Source organism: Empidonax traillii, unplaced genomic scaffold, assembly GCF_003031625.1.
Source record: "Empidonax traillii isolate 1590-97213 ecotype Southwest subspecies unplaced genomic scaffold, ASM303162v1 scaffold81:size2596050, whole genome shotgun sequence".
Lineage (NCBI taxonomy): Eukaryota > Metazoa > Chordata > Aves > Passeriformes > Tyrannidae > Empidonax > Empidonax traillii.
The window spans coordinates 2,542,509-2,564,324 of record NW_020955274.1 but is presented as its reverse complement, the minus strand read 5'-3'; the positions used below and the strand labels follow the sequence as shown (position 1 = coordinate 2,564,324).

General features: G+C 35.8%; 1 protein-coding gene across 6 annotated transcripts in view; it reads left to right on the top strand.

Moving 5' to 3' along the window:
- Positions 1 to 21,426, top strand: part of SLC4A7 (solute carrier family 4 member 7) — a 48,289-nt gene extending 26,863 nt beyond the window's left edge. For 3 of the 6 annotated variants that reach the window (XM_027881000.1, XM_027880998.1, XM_027880999.1), the window contains 12 exons: positions 271 to 516; positions 3,658 to 3,763; positions 5,653 to 5,814; positions 6,766 to 6,879; positions 7,306 to 7,467; positions 7,727 to 7,978; positions 10,170 to 10,238; positions 10,648 to 10,821; positions 11,152 to 11,283; positions 12,025 to 12,116; positions 13,798 to 13,905; positions 16,905 to 21,426. In XM_027881000.1, coding sequence (XP_027736801.1) covers positions 271 to 516; positions 3,658 to 3,763; positions 5,653 to 5,814; positions 6,766 to 6,879; positions 7,306 to 7,467; positions 7,727 to 7,978; positions 10,170 to 10,238; positions 10,648 to 10,821; positions 11,152 to 11,283; positions 12,025 to 12,116; positions 13,798 to 13,905; positions 16,905 to 16,986 — 1,699 coding nt within the window. In that variant the 3' untranslated portion in view covers positions 16,987 to 21,426. The remainder of the gene's footprint in view (positions 1 to 270; positions 517 to 3,657; positions 3,764 to 5,652; positions 5,815 to 6,765; positions 6,880 to 7,305; positions 7,468 to 7,726; positions 7,979 to 10,169; positions 10,239 to 10,647; positions 10,822 to 11,151; positions 11,284 to 12,024; positions 12,117 to 13,797; positions 13,906 to 16,904) is intronic. The other 3 variants (XR_003570911.1, XM_027880996.1, XM_027880997.1) reach the window with 3 other exon arrangements.
- The last annotated feature ends 390 nt before the right edge of the window (positions 21,427 to 21,816 follow it).

Below are 21,816 nucleotides of genomic sequence, written 5' to 3'. Positions count from 1 at the left end.
AAACCATCTGGGGTAGTTCTGGAGAGGTCATCCCTGTGATCCTTCCCAAGCTAGGTAGTTGCACTGTCAATCCTAGAAACACCTTTACATGTTGCTTTGCTTTGATGGAAGATGAGACAAAAGAAGTTTCTGCTTCCTTCAGAGCTAACATCAAGGATGAGAAAAGTGATAAATACCTCCTGAGCTTGGCCTCAGTATCTGTTTTCCAATAGAATATAGTATTTATGATTTTTGGCTCAGTTAATACTTTTTGTTTCTTTGTTCACACAGGGATTACGATCTTTCCTACCTCTCCCTGCGAACTAGCATTGGTCTGTGGACTGCATTTCTATGCATTGTGCTTGTAGCCACTGATGCCAGCAGCCTTGTGTGCTACATCACTCGATTTACTGAGGAAGCTTTTGCAGCCCTTATATGCATCATATTTATTTATGAGGCATTGGAAAAGCTTTTTCATTTGGGAGAAGTATATGCCTTCAATATGCACAATGACTTGAATAAACTGACTTTATATTCGTAAGTACCAGGTTTCTATCTGTTAGTGAAATAAATAGGAAAATATAGAGACATACTATTTACTAACTAGCAATGGGTGCCTCTTCCAGGAAGGATAGGAGGAATGCTGGGGGTGGTATGGGCATGAGAAACCTCAGAAAAATTCTATTCAGGATGCAGCAGAATTGAATTTTCTGCATTAGCTATGGGTAGTTGGAAGGGGTGAGGGGCTGTGACAAAGCCTGCTTTAACAGCAGCTTTACTAAAGGTCAGAACAGGAGTTCTGCCTTGCTACTTCTAGAAATCAAAGTTTATAATATAGTTTCATGAAAGAGGAGGAGTTGGATTACCAGCTCACACCTGCCAGAAGGAGATTTTGCTCACTTGCTGAGAGAAGCTGCTCATTTCACATAGCTTAAATGAAATCAAAGTGAAGCTGTTCTTTGATTCATCAGCAACACAAAATGAACTGTTTATCAGTGATCCATACGTTCGAGATCAGTAGCAGTAATACAGCAGATAAACCACAATGTGAGACACTTCAGAAATACTAGTAAGAACCTACACATTTTTAAATTGCCTTCTGTTACTAATCCCCAAAAGTTCTAATTGCGCCCACACCAATATTCACCCTACTGCCCCAAACATGTGGATTACAGTCTCACATACCATCTTTGAGGAGTACAGGTTTCTCTGCTAACCCCCCCCCTCCTGCTGGACATGTGCATCCTCCAGTTTTAGTTGTACCTGTGTGGTCACAGTGGTGGTGAGGGAGCCCCCAGCGAGGTCATGTCCATACACCTGAGGTGGAAGTTCCTGCTTGTTGTACTGGGCAGTCGCTCCCTAGCTGGGGAGCAGAGTACTCACCATCCCGCTGGGCAGCTGCTCTGCCTGCCCGAGGCAGAGCTCATCTTGCACACAGAGTGACTCCTGGCAGGGTTTTGACGATTTTGTTTCTACTCCAAGATCTCTTCTCACTTTTAACAAACATTGATGCTTTTTTGGTACTTTTTTCAGGATGAAAAGGCAAACCACCTCTCAGACTGCTTCTTACATTCTGTTCACACATGACATTTGCACTCACTTTCTTGTCTTAACAGCTTTTAAGACCTGGTCCTGTTGCCAGGAGTGGGCCATGGGAGTACGTTCACTTCCTAATTTCCCTTTATTTACTGGCTGATCATCCCTCTGTTTAAATGGCTCTGGGGCCTCACTGGACTCCTATGTGAGCATGTTAAATTCACTAATAAGGCAGAAACTGCTCTGTAGGTCTTCTGGCCCTCGCAACCTGATTGTGTTTTGCCACAGGTAGGCCATGAGGGTGGAGAGAAGGTGTGATTTTTCTTTGGTTTATCTCTGTGAGGTATCACATGTCTTTCGGGATGTGCCACAGTGTTCAGCTTTGATTTGTCCTGGTATTTTTTTTTTTATCACAAAGCTGTAGGAGATCCAACCTTTTACAATTGCTTTTTGTCTCTTTTCTTTTTTTGCCCTCTGTACCCCCAGTGATGAAAAGTGTGCAGAACAAGCACGCTTATTTTATCTAAGCGAGCCACAAGGCAATCTCAGTACTCTTACATTTTCTTTTTTTTTTTTTTTCTTTTTTCTTTTTTCTTACTCTTTCTGGATTTCCACTTATCTACTTGATGGCATCCTTTATCTTCATTGCATTTGTTGAGAAATTTGTTTTGTTAGTCTTCCCTTTCAGCATCCTTGTTGATGTTACTGCCTTGACCAACAATTAAATATGCTTTCTTTTTTTCTCACTGTACTTATGGTTGCAATTCCTTTCTCGCCTGATGATTCTGTGTTTGCAACTACCTTGCATGAATTACTGCTTTTCAGTCCTCTCCTGTTTCCTTTTGCTGTTACTCTTAAGATTCAACTAACAAAATACGTTTACTTACTATTTTTTAAGTTCCCAAAACATTATGCTTTGCAAATCTAGGTTCTTTTTGCCTATGCACATTTAGTGGTTTTTTCCTTGTTTACCTTCACACCATCAAATGCAAATTTACTCTTCCATGATTCTTTGGGGGTTTTTTTAGTGTCTTGGCGAATCTCATAGAAAAGGAGACTCATTTCTTGCTTATTACCTGTTTCTCTTCTTCTACATAAATGTTTACCTGTTAAACTTACCATTTGGTGTACTTCAATTACTTCAATTTTATTTGAAAACATCCCATTACATCAAATATGTGTTTTGGTTTAGTTTTTTAATTTTTGATGTATACTTCTGTCAACCTATCTGACAGAAAGGTTTCTGGTCCAAGTTTGCAGAACACTGCATGTAGGGAGGGACACTTCTACTCCTACAAAAATGTTACTATAAAAAGCATGTATACAGTTATTTTAAACCCAAGCAATGTATGCATTTATATCTTCAGTTAGCTCACTTATTTTTGATCATGTATAGGTCAGAAGGTGTGTAAATACAAGATAAATGGCTAACTTAAGAACAGACAAAAGAAAATTCTAGAGGCTAAGGGCACAGTCTGGTTTGAAAAAGAGTTAAAGGAGTTGTTGAAATGTAGTCATCTACACCAGTTTTTAAAATTAAATGGTTTCAATATCTCTCTTTCCTCTTATGTTAGTATGAAGAATAATTGAAGTTTCACTCATTGTGGGATGTTATGCTGTATAAAAGTCTAAAAACTTTCATTGGTACACAGTCATAGAAAACTATTTGTGCCAAGTTTGTGGAATTATTTAAAAATAACACAATATTTGTTAGTATAGGGTTGTTGGTAAGTGGAGTCATTTGGATTTTTGTCTTCATCTGTTACAATATGTACAAGTCCACATATGTTTTGTATCTCATTTTGTTTTCAGGTGCTTTTATTTTTAAAAACTGGCAGATCAGTCACATAGTTAAATCAATATCTTACCTGCTTCTCATTCTTTAAAATACATAGTTTTGGGGTTTTTTTTGTAATGTTTGTTAAACCTCCTCAGCAGTTGTCTCTTTGATTCTTTCTTTCCCCCACCATACCAATAGTTCACATGATGGAAGGAGAAGCCTTGTACTTCGCTTCTTTCATAGAAGGTTGGGATAAACTCTGGCTTAAACTCTTCGGGATTTTTGAATTTACTGCAAATTGCTGCATTTTTGCACATACAGCTTAAAAGCAGGAAAACTAATTTTTTTTTCCTTCCCTTCAGATGTGTGTGTTCTGAGCCTGAGAAACCAAGCAATGAAACATTGCGTGTGTGGAGGAGTATGAATAAGTCTCGGGAAGATATAGCATGGAGCAACCTTACAGTTTCTGTGAGTATCTGAGATCTATATATATATATATATATATATCTGTGTGTATGTATGTATAAAAAAATATCTGCACAGTACCAGTTTGATTAATATTTTTTCATCTGATTTCTTTGAAGGTTTTTTTTGAACCTGGATTGTTTTCCTTAAAACTGTATTTTTGAACCCTCTCATTCCTTTTGTAAGGCTTTAAACAGTCATTTTAGAGGTTTTGATGAATAAGTCCAGGACAATAAATACTAATATTTTAGTAAATGCTAATAGTAATGCTAAAATAGTCTGTTTTAGGTAGCCACTGGTAGGCAGCACAGTTGTTTTTCTGAAGTGCAGGTGAATATGATAAGGTGAATAATCAGGAACTTTATTTCTTCCATTTCCTGGAAAGGATGAACAAATATTTTTAAGATGATGTGAAGATGGAATCTGCAGTCAAAATGTGGTAGCAAACATGTTCGATTAGTTTGTTGGACACTGGTATAGCTACAACAGAATCAAAGGAACTACCTAAATATTGATTGGAAGAAAATAATTATTTGAAATTGAAAATAACTATTTGGAACAGTCTTAAAAGTGGGCATTTTATACCAGTATCTGATTTTGTGAGTAGGTGAAGTTACCATGTGGAAATGCTCTGGGAGGCTTTAGGGAGAAACACTTTTGCTGATTAGTAGTTCCTTTGGTGGTGTGCAGTAGACTAAATGCAGCTGTAAACAGCCACTTTGTGTACCCTGGCATCTTGTTTCCACCTAAATCTTCAGTGATTTGAATCTGCTATAAATTTTGTGTTGCATTTGCTAGCTCTGTGCGCCCACTTTAGCCATCTGAGGCTACAAAAGCAGCAGCAGCAATCTGTATATGGGCTCTCATTGTGTCTAAGCCTAGACATTCACACTGAAAGTAGGTGTTTTCCACAGCAAAAGTACTATGCTAAAACTTCAGTGCTTTACTTGGGCTTTAGTGGTGCTGTTTTCTGTGTACCCCCAATGACTTCTAGTTTACCATAATCACTTGGAATAACAGTTTCTCTTGGACTTAGTTTTTATATTTACTTTACAGTTATTATTTATTTTATATGCCTTTTCATCTTCTAAATCATCTTTAGTCTTACCTGAGAGATGGAACTGATCCACGATTTGGTGGCGCTTATAATCAGACTAGGTTGTTAACAGGAAGAATTTTTGTCATAAGTTACATTTTCAAAAAATTACTCTGTTTTAAGACTAGGTTGTGGCAGTGCTGCTTCCAACCATTTGATTTATTGGCTTGTTGATTCCTTGTACCTCCATGTGTCTTCTTTTAACTTTTTGCTTTGCATTTCCGTAAGCCTTTCGGAGAGGGATCATCTGACCTGCTTTTCCTTTTTATTCAAATCCATTATTTACCATGCATTTCCACTTTGCTAGAAACTTCTTTCTTATGGTTGGATTAATCTTATCTTACAAACTCTGTTTGTTTTCCTTAACTGTATCAGAACAAAACAAAATCATCAGTAAAGAGGTGGTAGAAACTGAGGAGATGGGTTTTTTTATGTCCGTTACCTTGAAAGTTGATGTTGGATCTTCTGCTTCTCCTTAGTCTTTATTTTATATACATTCTATCTTGCAATGCTTTGAAAAACAAAATAGAAATTATGTGAATATAAAGAAATTGTTTCTTCTTGGGCATCTCCCAACATTTTGGCATCCTGAAATAATCAGTGGTGGCTACTGTGGCTTTTCTTGAACAGACAGCACACATTTTTGGCATGTCAGGGTAGGTAGGAATGAAGGAAAGAACCCCATTTCTTGTGATTGTGGATGTTCTCAAATGTGTTTTGTATAGAAAAGTTGCAAGCTTGATTGAATATACTAAATGAATAAAACATAAACATTTAAAGAGTTTTCTCTTTGCAGGAATGTTTAAAATTTCATGGTGTGTTTCGTGGATCAGCTTGTGGCCATCATGGACCATATATTCCAGATGTTCTCTTCTGGTCTGTCATACTATTCTTTACAACATTTTTCCTCTCCTCTTTCCTTAAGAAATTCAAGACTAAACGCTATTTCCCAACTAAGGTAATTCTGATTAATTCTCTTATCTTGTGATAAATACCTTAATATAACTTTAATTGAAATTTTTATTGAGATACTTATTTTAGGACAGAAAAGGAAATCAAAACCCAAAAATTAGCTAATAATTGCAAAAACGAAGACATTAGAGGAAAGATATTGGCTGTAGAAAGTTCAGTTCTTATTCTGTACTTCGGTATAGTTGTAACAACATTGAAAGACCTAAAGAGTCCATCTCCCCATGTTAATGGGGATTGCCAGATATCATTTGGAGAGATAATACTGCTGCTGTTTTTCTCACTTATCCATACAAAACGACTGATTGTATGTATGTAGAGTTCTGAGTGGTTCCTAGGGGATTGCTTTTTCTAATAGAGGCTAATATGATGATGATCCTTGGACTGATTTACACATTTTCTTGTAGGCAGAATGAAGTGGTTAGATCTTCTATAGACCTCAGCCTACCCCTGCAATGTGTTCCCTTATGTTTAATAAAATTAAATAATAATAGTCTGAATATATTGCAAATTATCTGCCTCCTATCAATTCAAACATCAAATGTATGAATATTGATTTCAGAACTCTTCAGTAATGTTACTGACTTAAGCTACAAGAGACTAGCTGTGATGGCTCAGTCTCCTAGTAGGGTTGAGGGGACAGGGAGATGATGAGGGAGTTATTTTAAGTAATTTACCTCCTGCAGTAGACCACTTTTAAATGAGGTAATCAGATGAACAGAATTATAAGGTAATTGGATGTACAGAATGTTTGTGTTACACAGCTTCATTTGCTGGCTGGTGGCTTAGTATGAAAAAAATAGAGAAAATATATGTAATATCTGTAATGTTCAGTATAATATAGACAGACTTCATTTCTCATAGGGGAAAAATTGTTTTTCTGTACATGCAAACTGTAATGATGAAAAAGCAAGACTTAACACAAGTCTTTCCTTTATAGGTGCGTTCTACCATCAGTGACTTTGCAGTATTTCTGACCATAGTAATCATGGTTTTGATTGACTATTTTGTAGGAATACCTTCTCCTAAGCTCCTTGTTCCAGAGAAATTTGAAGTAAGAAATAAAACCTTTTGAAAATGCTTGTAGTTTTGTGGACAATAGAACAATGGAGTTGTATAGAAACAGAAATGTCTCTTTTTTGCTTACAGTGTAGTTGATCAAGTAGTCTCTCTTTTCTTTTTTTGGATATATGTCTCACCTGACAGAAGAGACTGCTTTATATTATAACTGAAAAAGAAGCATTCTTTTGTGCAAATGTACAAATATGAGGGATTGAATGGATTTGTTTTAATTTTTTCCATATAAATGTCATGTTCGCTTGTAACAGCTAAATCATTCTTTTGATCAAAGCCATTGGAAAAAAAATCTGAATGAATATTTAAGAAACTGATCTGTTGTTCATTGAAGTTGTTTGCAGCAATAAAATCTGCATTCTATTTTAGTAATTTAATTCTTACTGTTTTGGGGGGTTTTTTACAGCCCACCCGAAAAGACCGAGGATGGTTCATAGATCCTCTGGGAAGCAACCCTTGGTGGACACTCTTAGTTGCTGCTGTTCCTGCTTTACTCTGTACTATTCTCATTTTCATGGATCAACAAATAACAGCTGTTATTATAAACAGGAAAGAGCATAAACTGAAGGTAAAAGTAATTTTTCTGAAAACCTAGTATTGCATAAGTCAAGTTTATTTTAAATCAGATTAATTCTGCCAATTTGTGGAACATTAACAACAGCTGCTAAATACATGTTTAACTTGACTAATAAAGAACAAATACAATTTTGTGGATCTTCTCTAAGTATTTAACTTTTATAATAACAGATTATTTACCGGCTGAGTTGGAGATTTGGTATCATATAAATAGGAAATTTATCAAGTTATTTGTTTGCTTGATTTTACAGAAAGGCTGTGGTTATCATCTTGATCTGCTGATGGTTGGTGTTATGTTGGGGATATGTTCTCTCATGGGTTTACCGTGGTTTGTTGCTGCAACTGTCCTGTCTATAAGTCACGTTAACAGCCTGAAAGTTGAATCTCAATGCTCAGCACCAGGAGAACAACCAAAGTTTTTGGGAATCCGGGAGCAGCGAGTGACAGGATTGATGATTTTTGTGCTGATGGGCATGTCAGTGTTCATGACCTCTGTGTTAAAGGTAAAAGGCAGTTTTTCCAAAATAGCTTCTTCATGTTTTTGATTTTGTGATTTAGTATTTCATAATGTTAGGAAGTTTTATTACGTTAAGTAAAACATGCCTGGACCCATTCTTAAATTTCTTTTTTAGCAACAGATGTTAGTTGAATAGAAACAGTGTGGGAGGATGTAAGAAACCAAAATCTGAGAAAAATAGGAATGTAGTGAGTAGTAAAAAAGCAACCTTTGTCTGTCATATCTGGTTTTTTTGCCAGCTCTTTTTTAGTTTACTGAATCCATGTTAACTAAAAACTGTAGTTTTTATGTGAGTGCATAAATGGGGAGAGAAAGGGAGTGTGATAAAGATATGAAGTTACTTGAGCAGAAGTAATATGATACAGCAGAAGGAACATGACCATCTGTTTTAAAAGGTGATCGTCAGAAATTATATTGTTCACTTCTTGTTCTTATCATCAATTTATAAAAGTTCATTTGATGCTTATAGTGTCAAGATTATCTTATGCATCATCATGGTGTAATAGTGATTTTGCTGGTTGTATTGTAGCTCCAGAGTACACTTTGTCTCTTAATTTATATCCCTAGTGACCTTTCAAGGACTTTATTGAACGAAAACTATTCAGTTCAGTTCACTTTTTGCTCAGATTTTACTACAATCTGTTCAACTTCTGCTTAGTTGTTTCAAATCCTGTAGTTAAAAGGGAGAAACAAAAGAACTGCTGTCTACTTGTTGCCAGAATATCAGATGTTGCATCATTGCTAGCACCTTTATAGAACTTTGCAAAAGTCAGTTTAAAGACAGATCATAAGTAATTTCAGAAGAAATGTAGGTTCTTAAGTTTAGATAATGGGAAGGAATAAATCTGTGAACACACAACTATAGGTTAGTAATTAGAGTTATATATTATAAATTCTAAATAGTTGACCATTTGTATGTGTTAAAGAATGTCAAAGTCTGAAAACAAAAAGGCCGTAGTAGTTACTAAAAATATGTGTTCAGATTTGACAATCTCTGGTTGAAAAGCTACCAAGAACTTTGCTATATAATGCAAGTAATCAGAAACAAAAGCAAAAGTAATGAAATAGATTTATTGTTGCTCAAAAGCAAAAGTTAAAAGTGCTGATTGCTGAAGCAAGATGTTTACCCCGTGTTTGAACAGCGGATTCTTAGAAACTACCGCTTTTTTTATGGATTTGTGGTATTAGGAATGAAATAATTTATCTTGGTTTTTATTAAATGTTTTTCTTTTTCAGTGTGAATGACTGTTATTGTTCAAAAGAAGTAAGGAGAACAAAGCCTTGTATCTATCAGTTGCTGTGCTTTTGTTCCATGTGTGGATTTATACTGATTTAATGTAGTAGAAATTAAAATATCAAATTATAGAGCTTACAGTGAAGACACTAGCCACACACACACAGAGTAATGAATCCCTAAGGTGTAGTTTTATTCCACAGTGTTGAATTAAAGTCTTTTGTTCAAGCTTGATAGCAGCAGTTTTTGTTAAGATTTCAAATTTTATGTTGGCTGTTCTTTACTCAAAAGCTTCACTGCAGAGGTTTGATGCAAGTACCCCTGAAATCAGTGGACAACTTTGTTATCTTAGTAGGCTTTTAATTATATTAAAAGATAAAATTATATTAAATTATATAAGATGTTTATTATGTGTTTTTATTTAAATTATTATAAATTTTATCTGTAGTAAGCTTTAGATTGATCTTACTGGAACAAAATATAGCTCTGAAAAATTAGCAGACTTTGATAGCTCAGTTGGTATGGTGGGGTTTTTGTTTCGACTGCTCCAGAAATGCAAGATAAGTGATGAAAAGTAAAACTTCATATGGCAATTTCGTAAAGTTGTACAGAATAGTGTCAATACAGTTCCTATCAAATTGCAACATAAAGCAGTACACTTAGCATGAATACAGATCTCGGTTGCAACCTAGAAAATTGAATGAATGGGCAGTCAAGACAGAACTGCTTTTTTAATCCTGGCGATAGCCTTGTTAGTTCTAGAATTTTTGCTACTCAATGATACATATATTTTCTCTATAAATAAAGGACCTCAGCTTTTACAGATTTCACTTCAGTAAAATATAAAGTAAAAAATAACTTTCCCGTGTCTTCCACTGAAATGGACTGCTATCTTACGCTCTGTTGATTCCACTTTTAACTGTGGGTGTTTCTTCCTCCGCAGTTTATTCCAATGCCAGTTTTGTATGGTGTATTTCTTTACATGGGAGTATCTTCATTAAAAGGCATTCAGGTAAAGTCTAATATTAATGAGCCATTTGTTTAACACTGACTGAAAAAGAAACTGTAACACACTGCATTATGTGAGGCACAATAACGTTAGTCCCTATTGTAGGATAATTTCCTGAGTGTTACTATTGTTCTTACAGTATTGTGCCTTCACTTCTCAGTTCTTTCTAATACATTCCTTCAATAGTCTAGCAAAGAATCAAATTTTCTGAAATATTGTGGAATTTTTTATTATTAGTGTGAGGCGGGGAAAACCCCAACAAAATAGCTCCCAGTTGCACCCCCTTGAATATTCAGTGTCCTTCATTAGTGTTTTATTTGGAATTAGCTTACCGTTCTGGAGTCCCCTAAGAATGTTTATTTTCTTCTGGAGTGACATAAAATAATTAAGGATGATTTTATTTTCCATGCAGTTTTTTGACCGTATAAAACTGTTTGGAATGCCCGCCAAACATCAACCTGACTTGATTTATTTACGCTATGTGCCACTCTGGAAGGTTCACATCTTTACAGTCATTCAGCTCACTTGTCTAGTTCTGTTGTGGGTGATTAAAGCCTCTGCAGCTGCTGTTGTTTTCCCTATGATGGTAAGTTTTCTTTTTTACAAGTTAGTAATTTTACAAGAGTATGTGTATCATCCAGAATCTCTTTAAAAGATGTTTGTTGCTTTAAGAAAGAAAGGAGTGGGAAAGAAACCAAAAACCCATTTGAAACACCAAGACTTTTTCATTTCCTGAAAATAAGCAGTTCAATTGTGAATAGCTATTGAAAGTGGAAATTATTTAACTTTGTGGTAAGATAAAACTAGCAGTAGGAAAAAGACCTTCAATTACAGATTGAGTGTACTGAAAGTGCGTGTGAATTTTTGTTCATTTAAATAGTTAAATATAAATTATTTCATTTATGGTTCCCTTAAGGTTTTAGCTTTAGTGTTCATTCGCAAGCTCATGGATTTATGTTTCACCAAAAGAGAGCTTAGTTGGCTTGATGATCTTATGCCAGAAAGTAAAAAGAAGAAAGAAGATGACAAAAAGATAAAAGAGAAAGAAGTAAGTGTGAAACAATCAAACTAAGCATATTGTAAATTACTAGGAAATAATACGATGAAAAATTATTTTAAGTGACCTGAGCATATGACCTTGTATACCAAATATACATTTTGAAATTCTTTACTAATGAGATTTAATTCTAGAGAGACTGTTGCTGACAGTTAAGGAATTAAGTCACTGTTTCAATTATGCTATTATGGACTATGATTCTTCTTAGTGATTAAAATTACCAAGCAAAGTGGAAAGAAGCAGTAGTTAGCACAAAAAGCGTTGAGTTTTTTTGTCTTTCATCAGATTAGAAGGAGAGAAAATTAAGAGAGTGAGAAAAAGGAAAGGGAGACTGAAGTGGTGGAGTAGGGTTCTTATCAATCACAAAACTGTTCACAGTATCAGGGATATAAGGTTCATGTGTGTTTGCAGAGTTGTCATTAAAGGCAACTGCTAGTTACCAGTAGAATAGTAATATAGCTTGTATAACTTCTCCATAGAAGTCCAGCCTTGCTGTACATCAGCTAGCTGAATTCCTTATGAAGCTTGTAACACCCTCCTTCCCCATTCTCCCATCTCCCCTTCCTGAATAAAAACACTTCTAAGAGAAAAGGTCATAAGCTTTATCTCCCGTGTGCAACTCCAGTACCTACAGGGAAATTCCCCTCATCCCTATGGAATAACTGTCAGCACAAGATACTTTGGTTTCTGCTGCATGACTACTTTTACAAACTTCTTACTTGGAATTTACAGGAAGCAGAGAGAATGCTTTCAGACAATGACAGTGTACACCTTGCATACGGAGAAGCAAGTTTGAATTTTCCTGTAAAAACCCTGAAATACAGGTATAATAAAATGTTGGTCTTTTAAAAGTTTTTATATCACATGGTGTAATTTGCTTTATATGAAGTTGGTGGTGTATGGGCTGAATTAATTTTTTTTCACCCAAGTTTGTAACTAAGCCATGATTAGGAATTATGAAGGTATATCTCATGATGCTACAATAGTATTTTTATGTTGCATTGTTCTTTAAAACTGCTTCTTAATTATAAATTTACATGACCATCTTGAACAGATCAGATGACTCAATTTCGACCAGCTGTACTAAAGGTGAAGAAGCATCCTTGGTCAGTTTTTGTGGAATATTTGTGTGCTACTGTGCATGAAATACTGAGCATTAAGCAACTAATAGCATCAGTTGAGCCATGTGTTTACCAGCCACTTGGGTTTTTCAGATGAAGTCTAAGTGTGTAATTCTTTGGTTTACTTTAGTGAGGGCTAAAGTCAGTAACTTCTGTGGTGCAAAAACCCCTTTTTACAGGCACCCCTTTTTACTTTAGTAAAAGGTCATTTTCTGCAAGTAAATGTGAGGACAGGTTCTCTTCCAGAAAAGGGAGTGCTGGAATTTCACTGATGGAAATTCCTTCAGCTTTGGAAGGCATTTTGTCTCAGTATGTCTCTCCGTTGCTGGGGCTTGTATTTAACTGAGTTGTCAAGTATTCTACAACTGTCTGTTCTGACATGCTCTGAAGATGTGACAGATAAGTAGCTTACCAGTTCCCTTTTCCTCTCTGAGGGTTCCTAGGTTAAAAATTGGCCTTCCTATGAATCTAGGGTAGTATCAGGTCTGCCTTGATGTGAATTGGGAACAGGCAGAAATTATTGCTGATGAGTACTACTTGGAGAGCAGGCTTAATCACACTTAAGCAATTAAAATGAAAATACTAAATGCTAAAACTTTTTTTAAAAAAAAAACAATTGAGTTGCTAATTGCTCTCACAGTAGATCTATGATTTCATCAATTGTGTGCATGTGTTTACTGTGTACTCTGCTGCCTTGTATCATATGGGGATTCCTGAGGAAAAATGGCTTTGAAAGATTTCTCTTCCATTTGAAAAACTCTTACAGATAACCTGAGGTAGACTGTGAAGCTTAAGCATGGAACAGGACAGAAAACATACCTACAGGCAACACCTAAGTCCACTGTACATGTAAATGTGTGGAGGACAAAAGTGGAAATAGGTTTTAAAATCTTACCATCTCTGAGGGTAAACTTATCTTCTACAGAACTTGGGAGGGGAGTGGTCTGGCAAAAGAACCTTGAAAAATGTCTAGTAAGGCTTTTAGTAGTTTTAAATCTCACCTGAGATACCAGTTTTGAAACTTTATTAACATTTGCTCTTTTGCCCTTGATCATTTCCTGGAAGCCAGTGAAAGTAACTGGTTTATGAAAGCCTTAGCAGTGAGATTAAGTTCATAGTTTCTGAGCATATGAGTTATCTCTCAAATACTCTCAATGTCTTAGTGGTATCTATGTGAAAAACTTGCCAGATGCTGTGTGATTACAGTAGTGCTAATGAGTTAAATTCTCAATTTTTTGTTGAAATACGTTTTTGAGAGATGAACTCAACTTGTGGCAGTGTAAATATTGAGAAAGGGCACAACTGATGTAAATGATGAGTGACAGTAAGTATAATACTGGTGCAAGGAATTGAATACTAACCAGAAAGTATGTTTGTTCTTTAGCATTGATCCCTCAGTTGTAAACATATCAGATGAAATGGCCAAAACTGCACAGTGGAAGGCTCTTTCCATGAGTACTGAGAATGCCAAAGTAACCAGAGCTAACCTGAGGTAGCTATAATTACTCACATTTTCTAACTGTGGTCTTGTGTTTCGCAGCTGTACTTGTATTTCTTGAAATGTGTATAAAAAGAAAAAAGTATACGTGGTTTGTAAATCTCAGTTACTGACTTTTAATTTAGAGGAACTTGAATTAAAACCTAATTTTTCTTCATTATGAAGTTTATCAATTTCTATAAGGAATTTTTTAATGAATGTATTATTGTAAATAGTAATTTTAAAATTACTCTTTATTTGCTTAATACAAGTGTTTACTGCTCTGATGGGCTTAGGGTTTCTAAATACTAGACTGTATATGAGCATGGGATTGGTTTGATCCTCAACATTACAAATTCCACTGGGAGTAAAGGTAAGTCCAGCACTATCATTGTTGCTTTATGCTGCCTAGGATCTGCTCCATGGTTCTGTGGGTGGGTTGCTTGATTAATTTTCCTCAACTCATTTTTAATATTATAAAAATTAAACCTGGCTCAAATACTACGCTCACTGAGCACAAGGTATGTTTGAATGAGGTATTGGACAGATCAGGAGTCTCAGTGCTGGGAACATACCCTGTGAGCTGACATGCATCTTCTGTGCTGGTTAGGAAGGAGTCTTTTTCTTGGTGAGGTCCCCATCCAACAACCAACTCTGTGTGCCGTGAATCATTCTGGTGTTCTGTCCTAGTTTCTTTCCTGTCTGGCCAAATCTATCAAGGGAAATAAACCATAACCTGAGTATGTGGAATATCCCCAACTTCCTGAAAGGCTTGTATTTTATAGGGACTGGTATCTGTGGACTGTTCCATCACAATGCAGCTATTGCTTAGTAGTTTTTTATGTAGGAAAGAGGGGAGAATGGGCATGGTTGCCTTGGAACACTAAGCTTATGCAGTCCTGTTGTCTATGCATCTCTCTTGGCTGATCCCTTTCAGCCAATTCTGTCGAAGGAAGGCATGTTTCAGAGATGAGAAATTGTCAGATTTTGTATAAAATAATGTCTCAGTGGAGGAGTTTGTGGTGAGAAGGGAGTGTTCATACATAACTGTGCAAGCTGTCTCAGGTGCCGTTGAGCTTGCATCATGGAAACAGTAGAAGTGAGTGGTCACTTAGCACTTGTGTACCGTCTGACTATTCAGCACGTGTGTTGCTCCTAATTAGGCATGGAAATACGGCTTTGTTTTGGCCAGACAGCAGGTCAGCCAAGGGTGAAGAGGAAAAGCTGAAGAGACTAGTGAGTGCAGGCACCATTTCGAGTGAACCTCTAGCCTATATTTGTTTCAACGCTTCTAAAATGTTTAATTTCATGTTTAATTGAAACGGTTTTAAAACTTTAGTACCACATGAGCAAGACTGTCAGGAAGACAAATAATAGAGGCATTAGATAGGTAACAGAGCAAATCTGTCAGTCTGCCCTCTTCTTTTAATTGTTTTCTTTCATGTTGAATTCTCAGAAATCTGTTACAGAATTTGTGGATGCTTCCAACTCCCATCTTGTGCTTTCCTGTTTCCTGAGTATGTTAATTTAGTATAGAATTATATGCAGCACTAGCAAATCAGTCTTCTGACAAGTTTGCAATGTTTTTTAATTACTAAGGTTGAATTCATTATTCCATCTATTTGTTATGTTTTGCTATTGGACATTTCCCTTTTATTCCATAACATGCCCTGCTTCAACTTAATACAGTAAAAATTCCATCTTGGTAGAAAACCTGCTAAAACTATAAATTGAAAATAAAAACCATTGGTGCCAGAAACAAGCTCTTTCAAGAGGCAATCTGATATTACAATAATCTAGGAAATGTTAGGAGGCAGGACTTCCTTGAGCCTTGACTCAGTTGGTTGCTGTTTTGAGATATTTGCTACACTTTTTTGCCTAGTGGGTGCTCTCAAGATTTAGAGATGTCACCACTGCTCAGTCCGAAGTAATTACCAGTAAATTATTCATCTCTGTTCTGTTAAGGCTTTTCTGTGTGACAATCTTCATTTTGTGATATGGACAGACATTTAGTGCTGAGGTAAAAATGGTTCTGTAGGCAGTGCTATTTTCAGATTTATCAGTTTCAAATACTAATGCAAGCATGTCTCTTATAATTCCAGAGTACATGTTGTGTGGGTTGGCATTATTTATTAAAAATCATATATTTTTAAAAAATACATTTCTTAATTTTTTTCTTTGTGTTTCCTGAACTGATCCAGATTGCTTTTTCTTTCTCCCTCAACCATCTGTCATAGTTTACAGACTCTGTGGAGTCTGCACACACTTGTATTTTCCAAGGAGTCCCAGAATTTTTCTCTTTGTATGAATTTTTAATACATTTTTTTCCTTAGAGAGCAACTCTAGAAGTGTGTCATCTCTTCTAAAACTCATGCCTAGAGAATCCTTCCTATTACACTCTTCCATTTTATTTTCTACTGTCCTGCATCTACTTCGGGACATTCCTTTTTGTCCTTGGGTAAGGCACTGTTCAGTGGGTTGTGTTCCTAAGAGTGTTAGTTGTTCAGGTGCCAGACAACCACTTGTCTTTAGCATCTGGTACTTCACTTGAATGGACATTTATTCAGGTTTGCAGCTGTCCTCTACCGTTGTTGCAGGTGTGGTTCTCCCTTTTGAAAAGACAGGAATATTTTCCCAGTCTCATGTTATGAACAAAATTGTTTCCCAGCCCATAAAGCAGTGTTGGTAGTATTGCTTGTTAAGTAATTTTGAGTCGTTTTAACTAGGCAGTTTTGCAGGTTGCTGTGTTGTTGTTTTTTTTTTCTTTTTAAAGATGTTTTGCAAAACAGTTCAAATCAATAATAGTGCGATTGGAAATGGTATTTATGGATGAGAAATTGGCATTTTCTCTCTTTATGCTTGTACTGTTCCTACGAATAGTATTTGACAATTACTAAAATTTAATAGAATTGCGTCATAAAAGTGTCTCTAGGTAAATACTCTGTTTTCTTTGTAAAGTATAAAATGTTTGAAAGTGAACCAAACCTTACATTTTCCTCTTTGTTTTCAAACAGCCCTGAAAAACCAGAAAGTGTGAAAATAGAAGTGGAAAAATCGCATGTTGTGAAATATGTGGATGCTGAAACATCTTTATAGAACGGAACCAAGAGGAATTGTGTGTATTTGTGTGTGTATATATGTATCACTGTAGGATATTATACCATGGAAGTGTGATTTCCAATTTAAGGAGCAACATATATTTAATTCTACCATTGTTTAGGGCACTGTAGATATGCTTGCGTAATGCGAAGATCTTTCCAACAAGTAAAATGAGTGGTAATCACACTTCAGCTATTTATTTTATTGGAAATTTTATTTTAATTTTTAAATAGGAAGACTGTAATGAATGCTTATTATTTCTAATAATCAATATGCGCATAAAAGTTACATCAGCTTTTGCTGATGGTTACTGGTCCACATGGTTTAAAGTTTTGCAATACCTCTGTTTATAATGTGTGCTACAGAAGTTTGTTTTCCATGCAGGCAATTAGTGCTTGTTTTTTGCAGGGTATACTTTTTTTTGTGGTTTCGTAGAACAAATATTAATGTGCTGTTGACAAGAACTACTGTGGTTTATGTCTCCACTCCATGCTAGTGTTTTCTGGAATCTGTCTCTCCCATTCTACAGAAGTGGTCTAGAGCCCTAAGTCAGATGGTTAGTTAAGCCTTAAAATATATCTAAATACCCTGGTTTCCTGCTTTCTCTCTCTCTTTTTCTTTCCTTTTTTTTTTTTTTTTTTTTCCCCAATTCTTTCTTGATTTTTTCATTATTGTCCAGTAGCAGTATGAGTGCAGTAATTGTAGTTACAGCCCCAAGTCAGTATTTGCCATTCTGGACACTCCATGTTTACACAATATAATTTGAATTTACAGGCAGCAATTTGGTCTCTAGGAAGTTATACATACTCACCACATCAGTACTCTTGAATTCTTTTCTTCTGGTTTTTACCTGCATTTTTTTTCTATCAACTTTCAGAATCTGATTTACTCAACTCTAAGAATGAAATACTCTAAAAGTTTCATGTCTTCATCAGATAAATTTCTTGGGTTTTAAATTTACTGTGTATTTGATTAAATTAGCTGTAGTTTAATTCTGGAATAGGTTTATGATCAGTATTATTTTATGGATTACTAATTGCTTGTGGTATTTGTGTGTACAGTTCTGATCCTCTCCATTGTAAAGGGCATATATGATAGCACACCAACTTATTTTTAAACGTTTTATTTATTTTAATTAGTATAAATTTTATCATGTACAATAAATTGAAGAAATAAATATTCATTTATTAAAGTAAATGGGATTTTTGGGGGCTCCACTGATAAAGATAGTCAGTGTGCATTTATTATACTTAACGTTTTCAAGTTCTAGAATTTAGCACTATAATATTTCAAATAATGAGAATTTTATATATAAATGAAAATCTTGATCACTTACCTGCGCAGTTTTCATTGTTAATACTTTTTGCCTTATGCCTTAGTTGTTTGTTTGGTTTTTTATTTACTTTCCATCCCTTTACATTCTGTATTGGCACTAGCCCTTTCTGGATGTATTGCAATGGCTTTAATTTGAATCTGTGCTCATTTAAAATTAGAAGATGCTGTTTGCTTAATTTGGCTTTTGGCAAATTTGGGAGTTCTATCATGGACCAATTGAGGTGGTCTAGCAAAAGGAAATGATTCTGGAGGAGAGCAGACTTTATCTGAAAATACCATTTGAGGTGGAATTTTGGTGCGCTTCAGCCAAGTGTCACCGCAAGGGAAGGTAATTGTATATTACAAAAATAAAGCAATCAGTGGGAATAAATAGAAACATTTAAAAATAGCATTTACATTACGTGAACTGTTACTGTTCCCTTTAAATGTAATGTAATTAATTAACAGTTTTCTTTGTTTGTTTGTTTTTTTCCCCCTATTTTCACTTGACTGAATTCCAAGAAGACAGTTTAAAGAAAGGAAATCATAGTGTACAGCAATATGAATAATGGTATCCAAACTGTCATAACAAAGGCTCAGGTCAGTGGCAAAGGAAGTGAGGTCTGCATTAGCAGTTTGACCAATACTATGTAATGACCAGTGTTCTTAGATAATAGTGTAGCTTGTGCCTTAGTTTGAGTTTGTGCTCTTTTAGAAAATAACCCATGTTCTCCCTCTGATCAGACTGAGATACAGTGAAACTACAGCAGGTGGTTTCCCAAAACTTTTTACATTATTTAAAAAAGTAAAAAGCACATATCTGCATGCTAGTTGTTGACTACTAAGTAGCTCTTGCTGAATCGAAGAGGGAAGGTATTTTGAGCATTTTAGGTAGCATCGTCCACAACACATGACTTCTGTATTAGTCCTCTCAGTACTATTTTACACTTAATGTTCACAGTCCTGCAACAGTTTCCAAAGACACAAAAAATTACTATAAGCCTCTTGAATATCTAAGTCTTTAATGCTGGAAATCAGGGTTTTGTGGTGCTGCACACCTTGTATCTGGCTTCTACTTTGGGAGGGTTAAGTTTAGGTCAATATTACAAGAAATGGATATATTTCTAGTGAAGTAGAAAGGAAACAAAACCAAAGGCCCACAAGTCTAATCACAGTATTTATTTAATTGTGTAAATATTTTAATCAGTGCCAGAAAGACCATAACTCGGCAAACCAGTTTACAGTAATCTGTCTTTAGTTCCAGTATTCCTGGGCAGTAGTAGCATGTTACACTTGCACTTTTCCCCCATATGAACAGGAGAAGATCTGGTATTAAGTGCATAAATCCCTATTGATAATCCATGGTTAAGTGATTCGCTGCTCATTTTACACCTCCTCTGCTTTAAAATCACACATGGTATTAAAATAAAATGGCTAAGAAGGTAGTTTGTATTTAGATATGTTTTGCCTTAATGGATGCAAAAGAGCAGTGATAATTGCTGTGCATTGATTTTTTTTCATAGGGCTTAAGCCCTATAAAAACTACACCAATGTATTTCCATTCCAACAGTCAGAGGAAAATAAACAACCCTGCCTTGGTTTCCTGGAATGGAGCTTAGTGCTACTGTGTACCTGGCTTCAGAGCCACCTCAGGAAGTCCCTTTTTTTTTCTTTTTTTTTTTTTTCTCCCCCCCTTTTCTTTTCTCCTTTTTTTTCTTTTATTTTTTTTCTAATTTATTTAAAAATATGAATGTTTACATGAAGTGTAGGTCTTAATTTTGACCACTCCATTTAAATTATCATCTAAAATGTATCACTTAAAAGGCAGTTGCATGTTTAAATTATATTCTAGACAACTGATTCTTACTGTTTTCATATGTATTACAGTGACATGTTTCTCATTCTGTTTACATATGCCCAAGTTAATGACAGTTTCTTCCTAGATTAATTTTGCAGTTATAATATTTTTACACTTGTTCTGTGAAATGTTCCAAATTGCCAAGGTTGTCATCATAAAAGCTTTTAGGGTAGAATTTGGTGCCCTAATGGTGTTTTTTTCCAACCAAGTATCTTGGCCATTTTTTCCACATTTAATGAAAGTTGTTCCATAAGTTACCATTTGCTTCATTCACTTTCATCTCTGTCTTTATATGGTAACTTCCTAAAGGCAGGTTCAACAGGCTGTAAAATATATCTGTAACAAAGAGTTGCCACATCACAGAGCCTGCACCATTCTGAAGGGTTTGTCTTGTACATATGTTCTGTAAATCATAAGGTAAATGGTTCATGACTTTCAGTTCATAAATTTAGTCTGTCAGATGAACACCACAGCGAGCTTAGTTTTCTTTTTGCTTTCTTATGATTAGTAATGTTTTAATTACTCATCTAGGACAAAATTATCAAGTTTATATTATCAAAATTACAGTACAAATGTGTGAAATATTTTCTTTATACGAACAGTAATTTATTTTATGGCAAATTTTAAGACTATAGAGGCACACAGCTTTGAGTCAGCATAAATGTAGTGCTATAAATAAAGCAAATTGCTCAGTATGTTTAAGTCGATTTTATTTTATAATGTTTTTAGTGAAAACCTCTAGAACTTTGTAGTTGGCATTGAAGTTAACCTAAAGACACTTTCATATTGAATTTAGTATCTGTTGACATTTATTTGGAATAATGAATAAGTTTGAAAATTGATACTTTTCTAAATTATTTTATTGGAAAGACACATCATTTATAGTATTTTCTTTTCTATTGTTGCTGATGCTCCTGTGCAAAAGTGTCTTCCAGGTTCGGCTTCTGCGGCTGAACTGAGGTTTTGATTTTAATACTCTTTGTTTGAAATGTGATTACATTCTGTACGGTTTGAATTTTTTACAACTGCTTTTCTAATTACAGTGACATTTTCTTACTTTATAACCAAATCCAAAGCAAATGAAAACATTATTCCAACTGTAGAATCAACATTCAGTTTATACAGAAAACACAACTCTCAGACTTGTCTTTAATGTGAAAGATTGAGCCTTTGTGTTGTTTTAATTACTGCTAGAATAAAATTATCTTTTGTAACATTTCAGAAAGTTGGTAAAAGCAATAAAAAAAAAAATCTCCTGGACTCTATTCGTGCCGTTTGTGTTATTATTGTCGGGATCTGAGCCTGCCGGGCGGGCTCGGCTGGGGCGTCCCCGTGCCCATGGCAACGGCGCCGGGCGGAAGTGGTCGCTAGGATGCCCCGGCACTGCGGAGCACGGCGGCTCGCCATAGGCCGGCGGGGCGGCTCGCTGCAAGAAGAGGGGAGGCGATTGGCCGCGGGGTCTCGGCCTGACGGAGGGAGCGTCGCCGTCGCCGTGAGTGGGCAGGGGCGGGTGGAGCGCGCTGAGGGCCCGCGGGGGAGGGAGCGGGAGGGGAGGGGGAAGGAGAGGCGATATCCCCAATATCCCTATCCCATTCCACTCGATGACGTCTTCCCCAGCCTTGCACCTTTGCCACCCCTGAGCCTTCAGGAGGCAT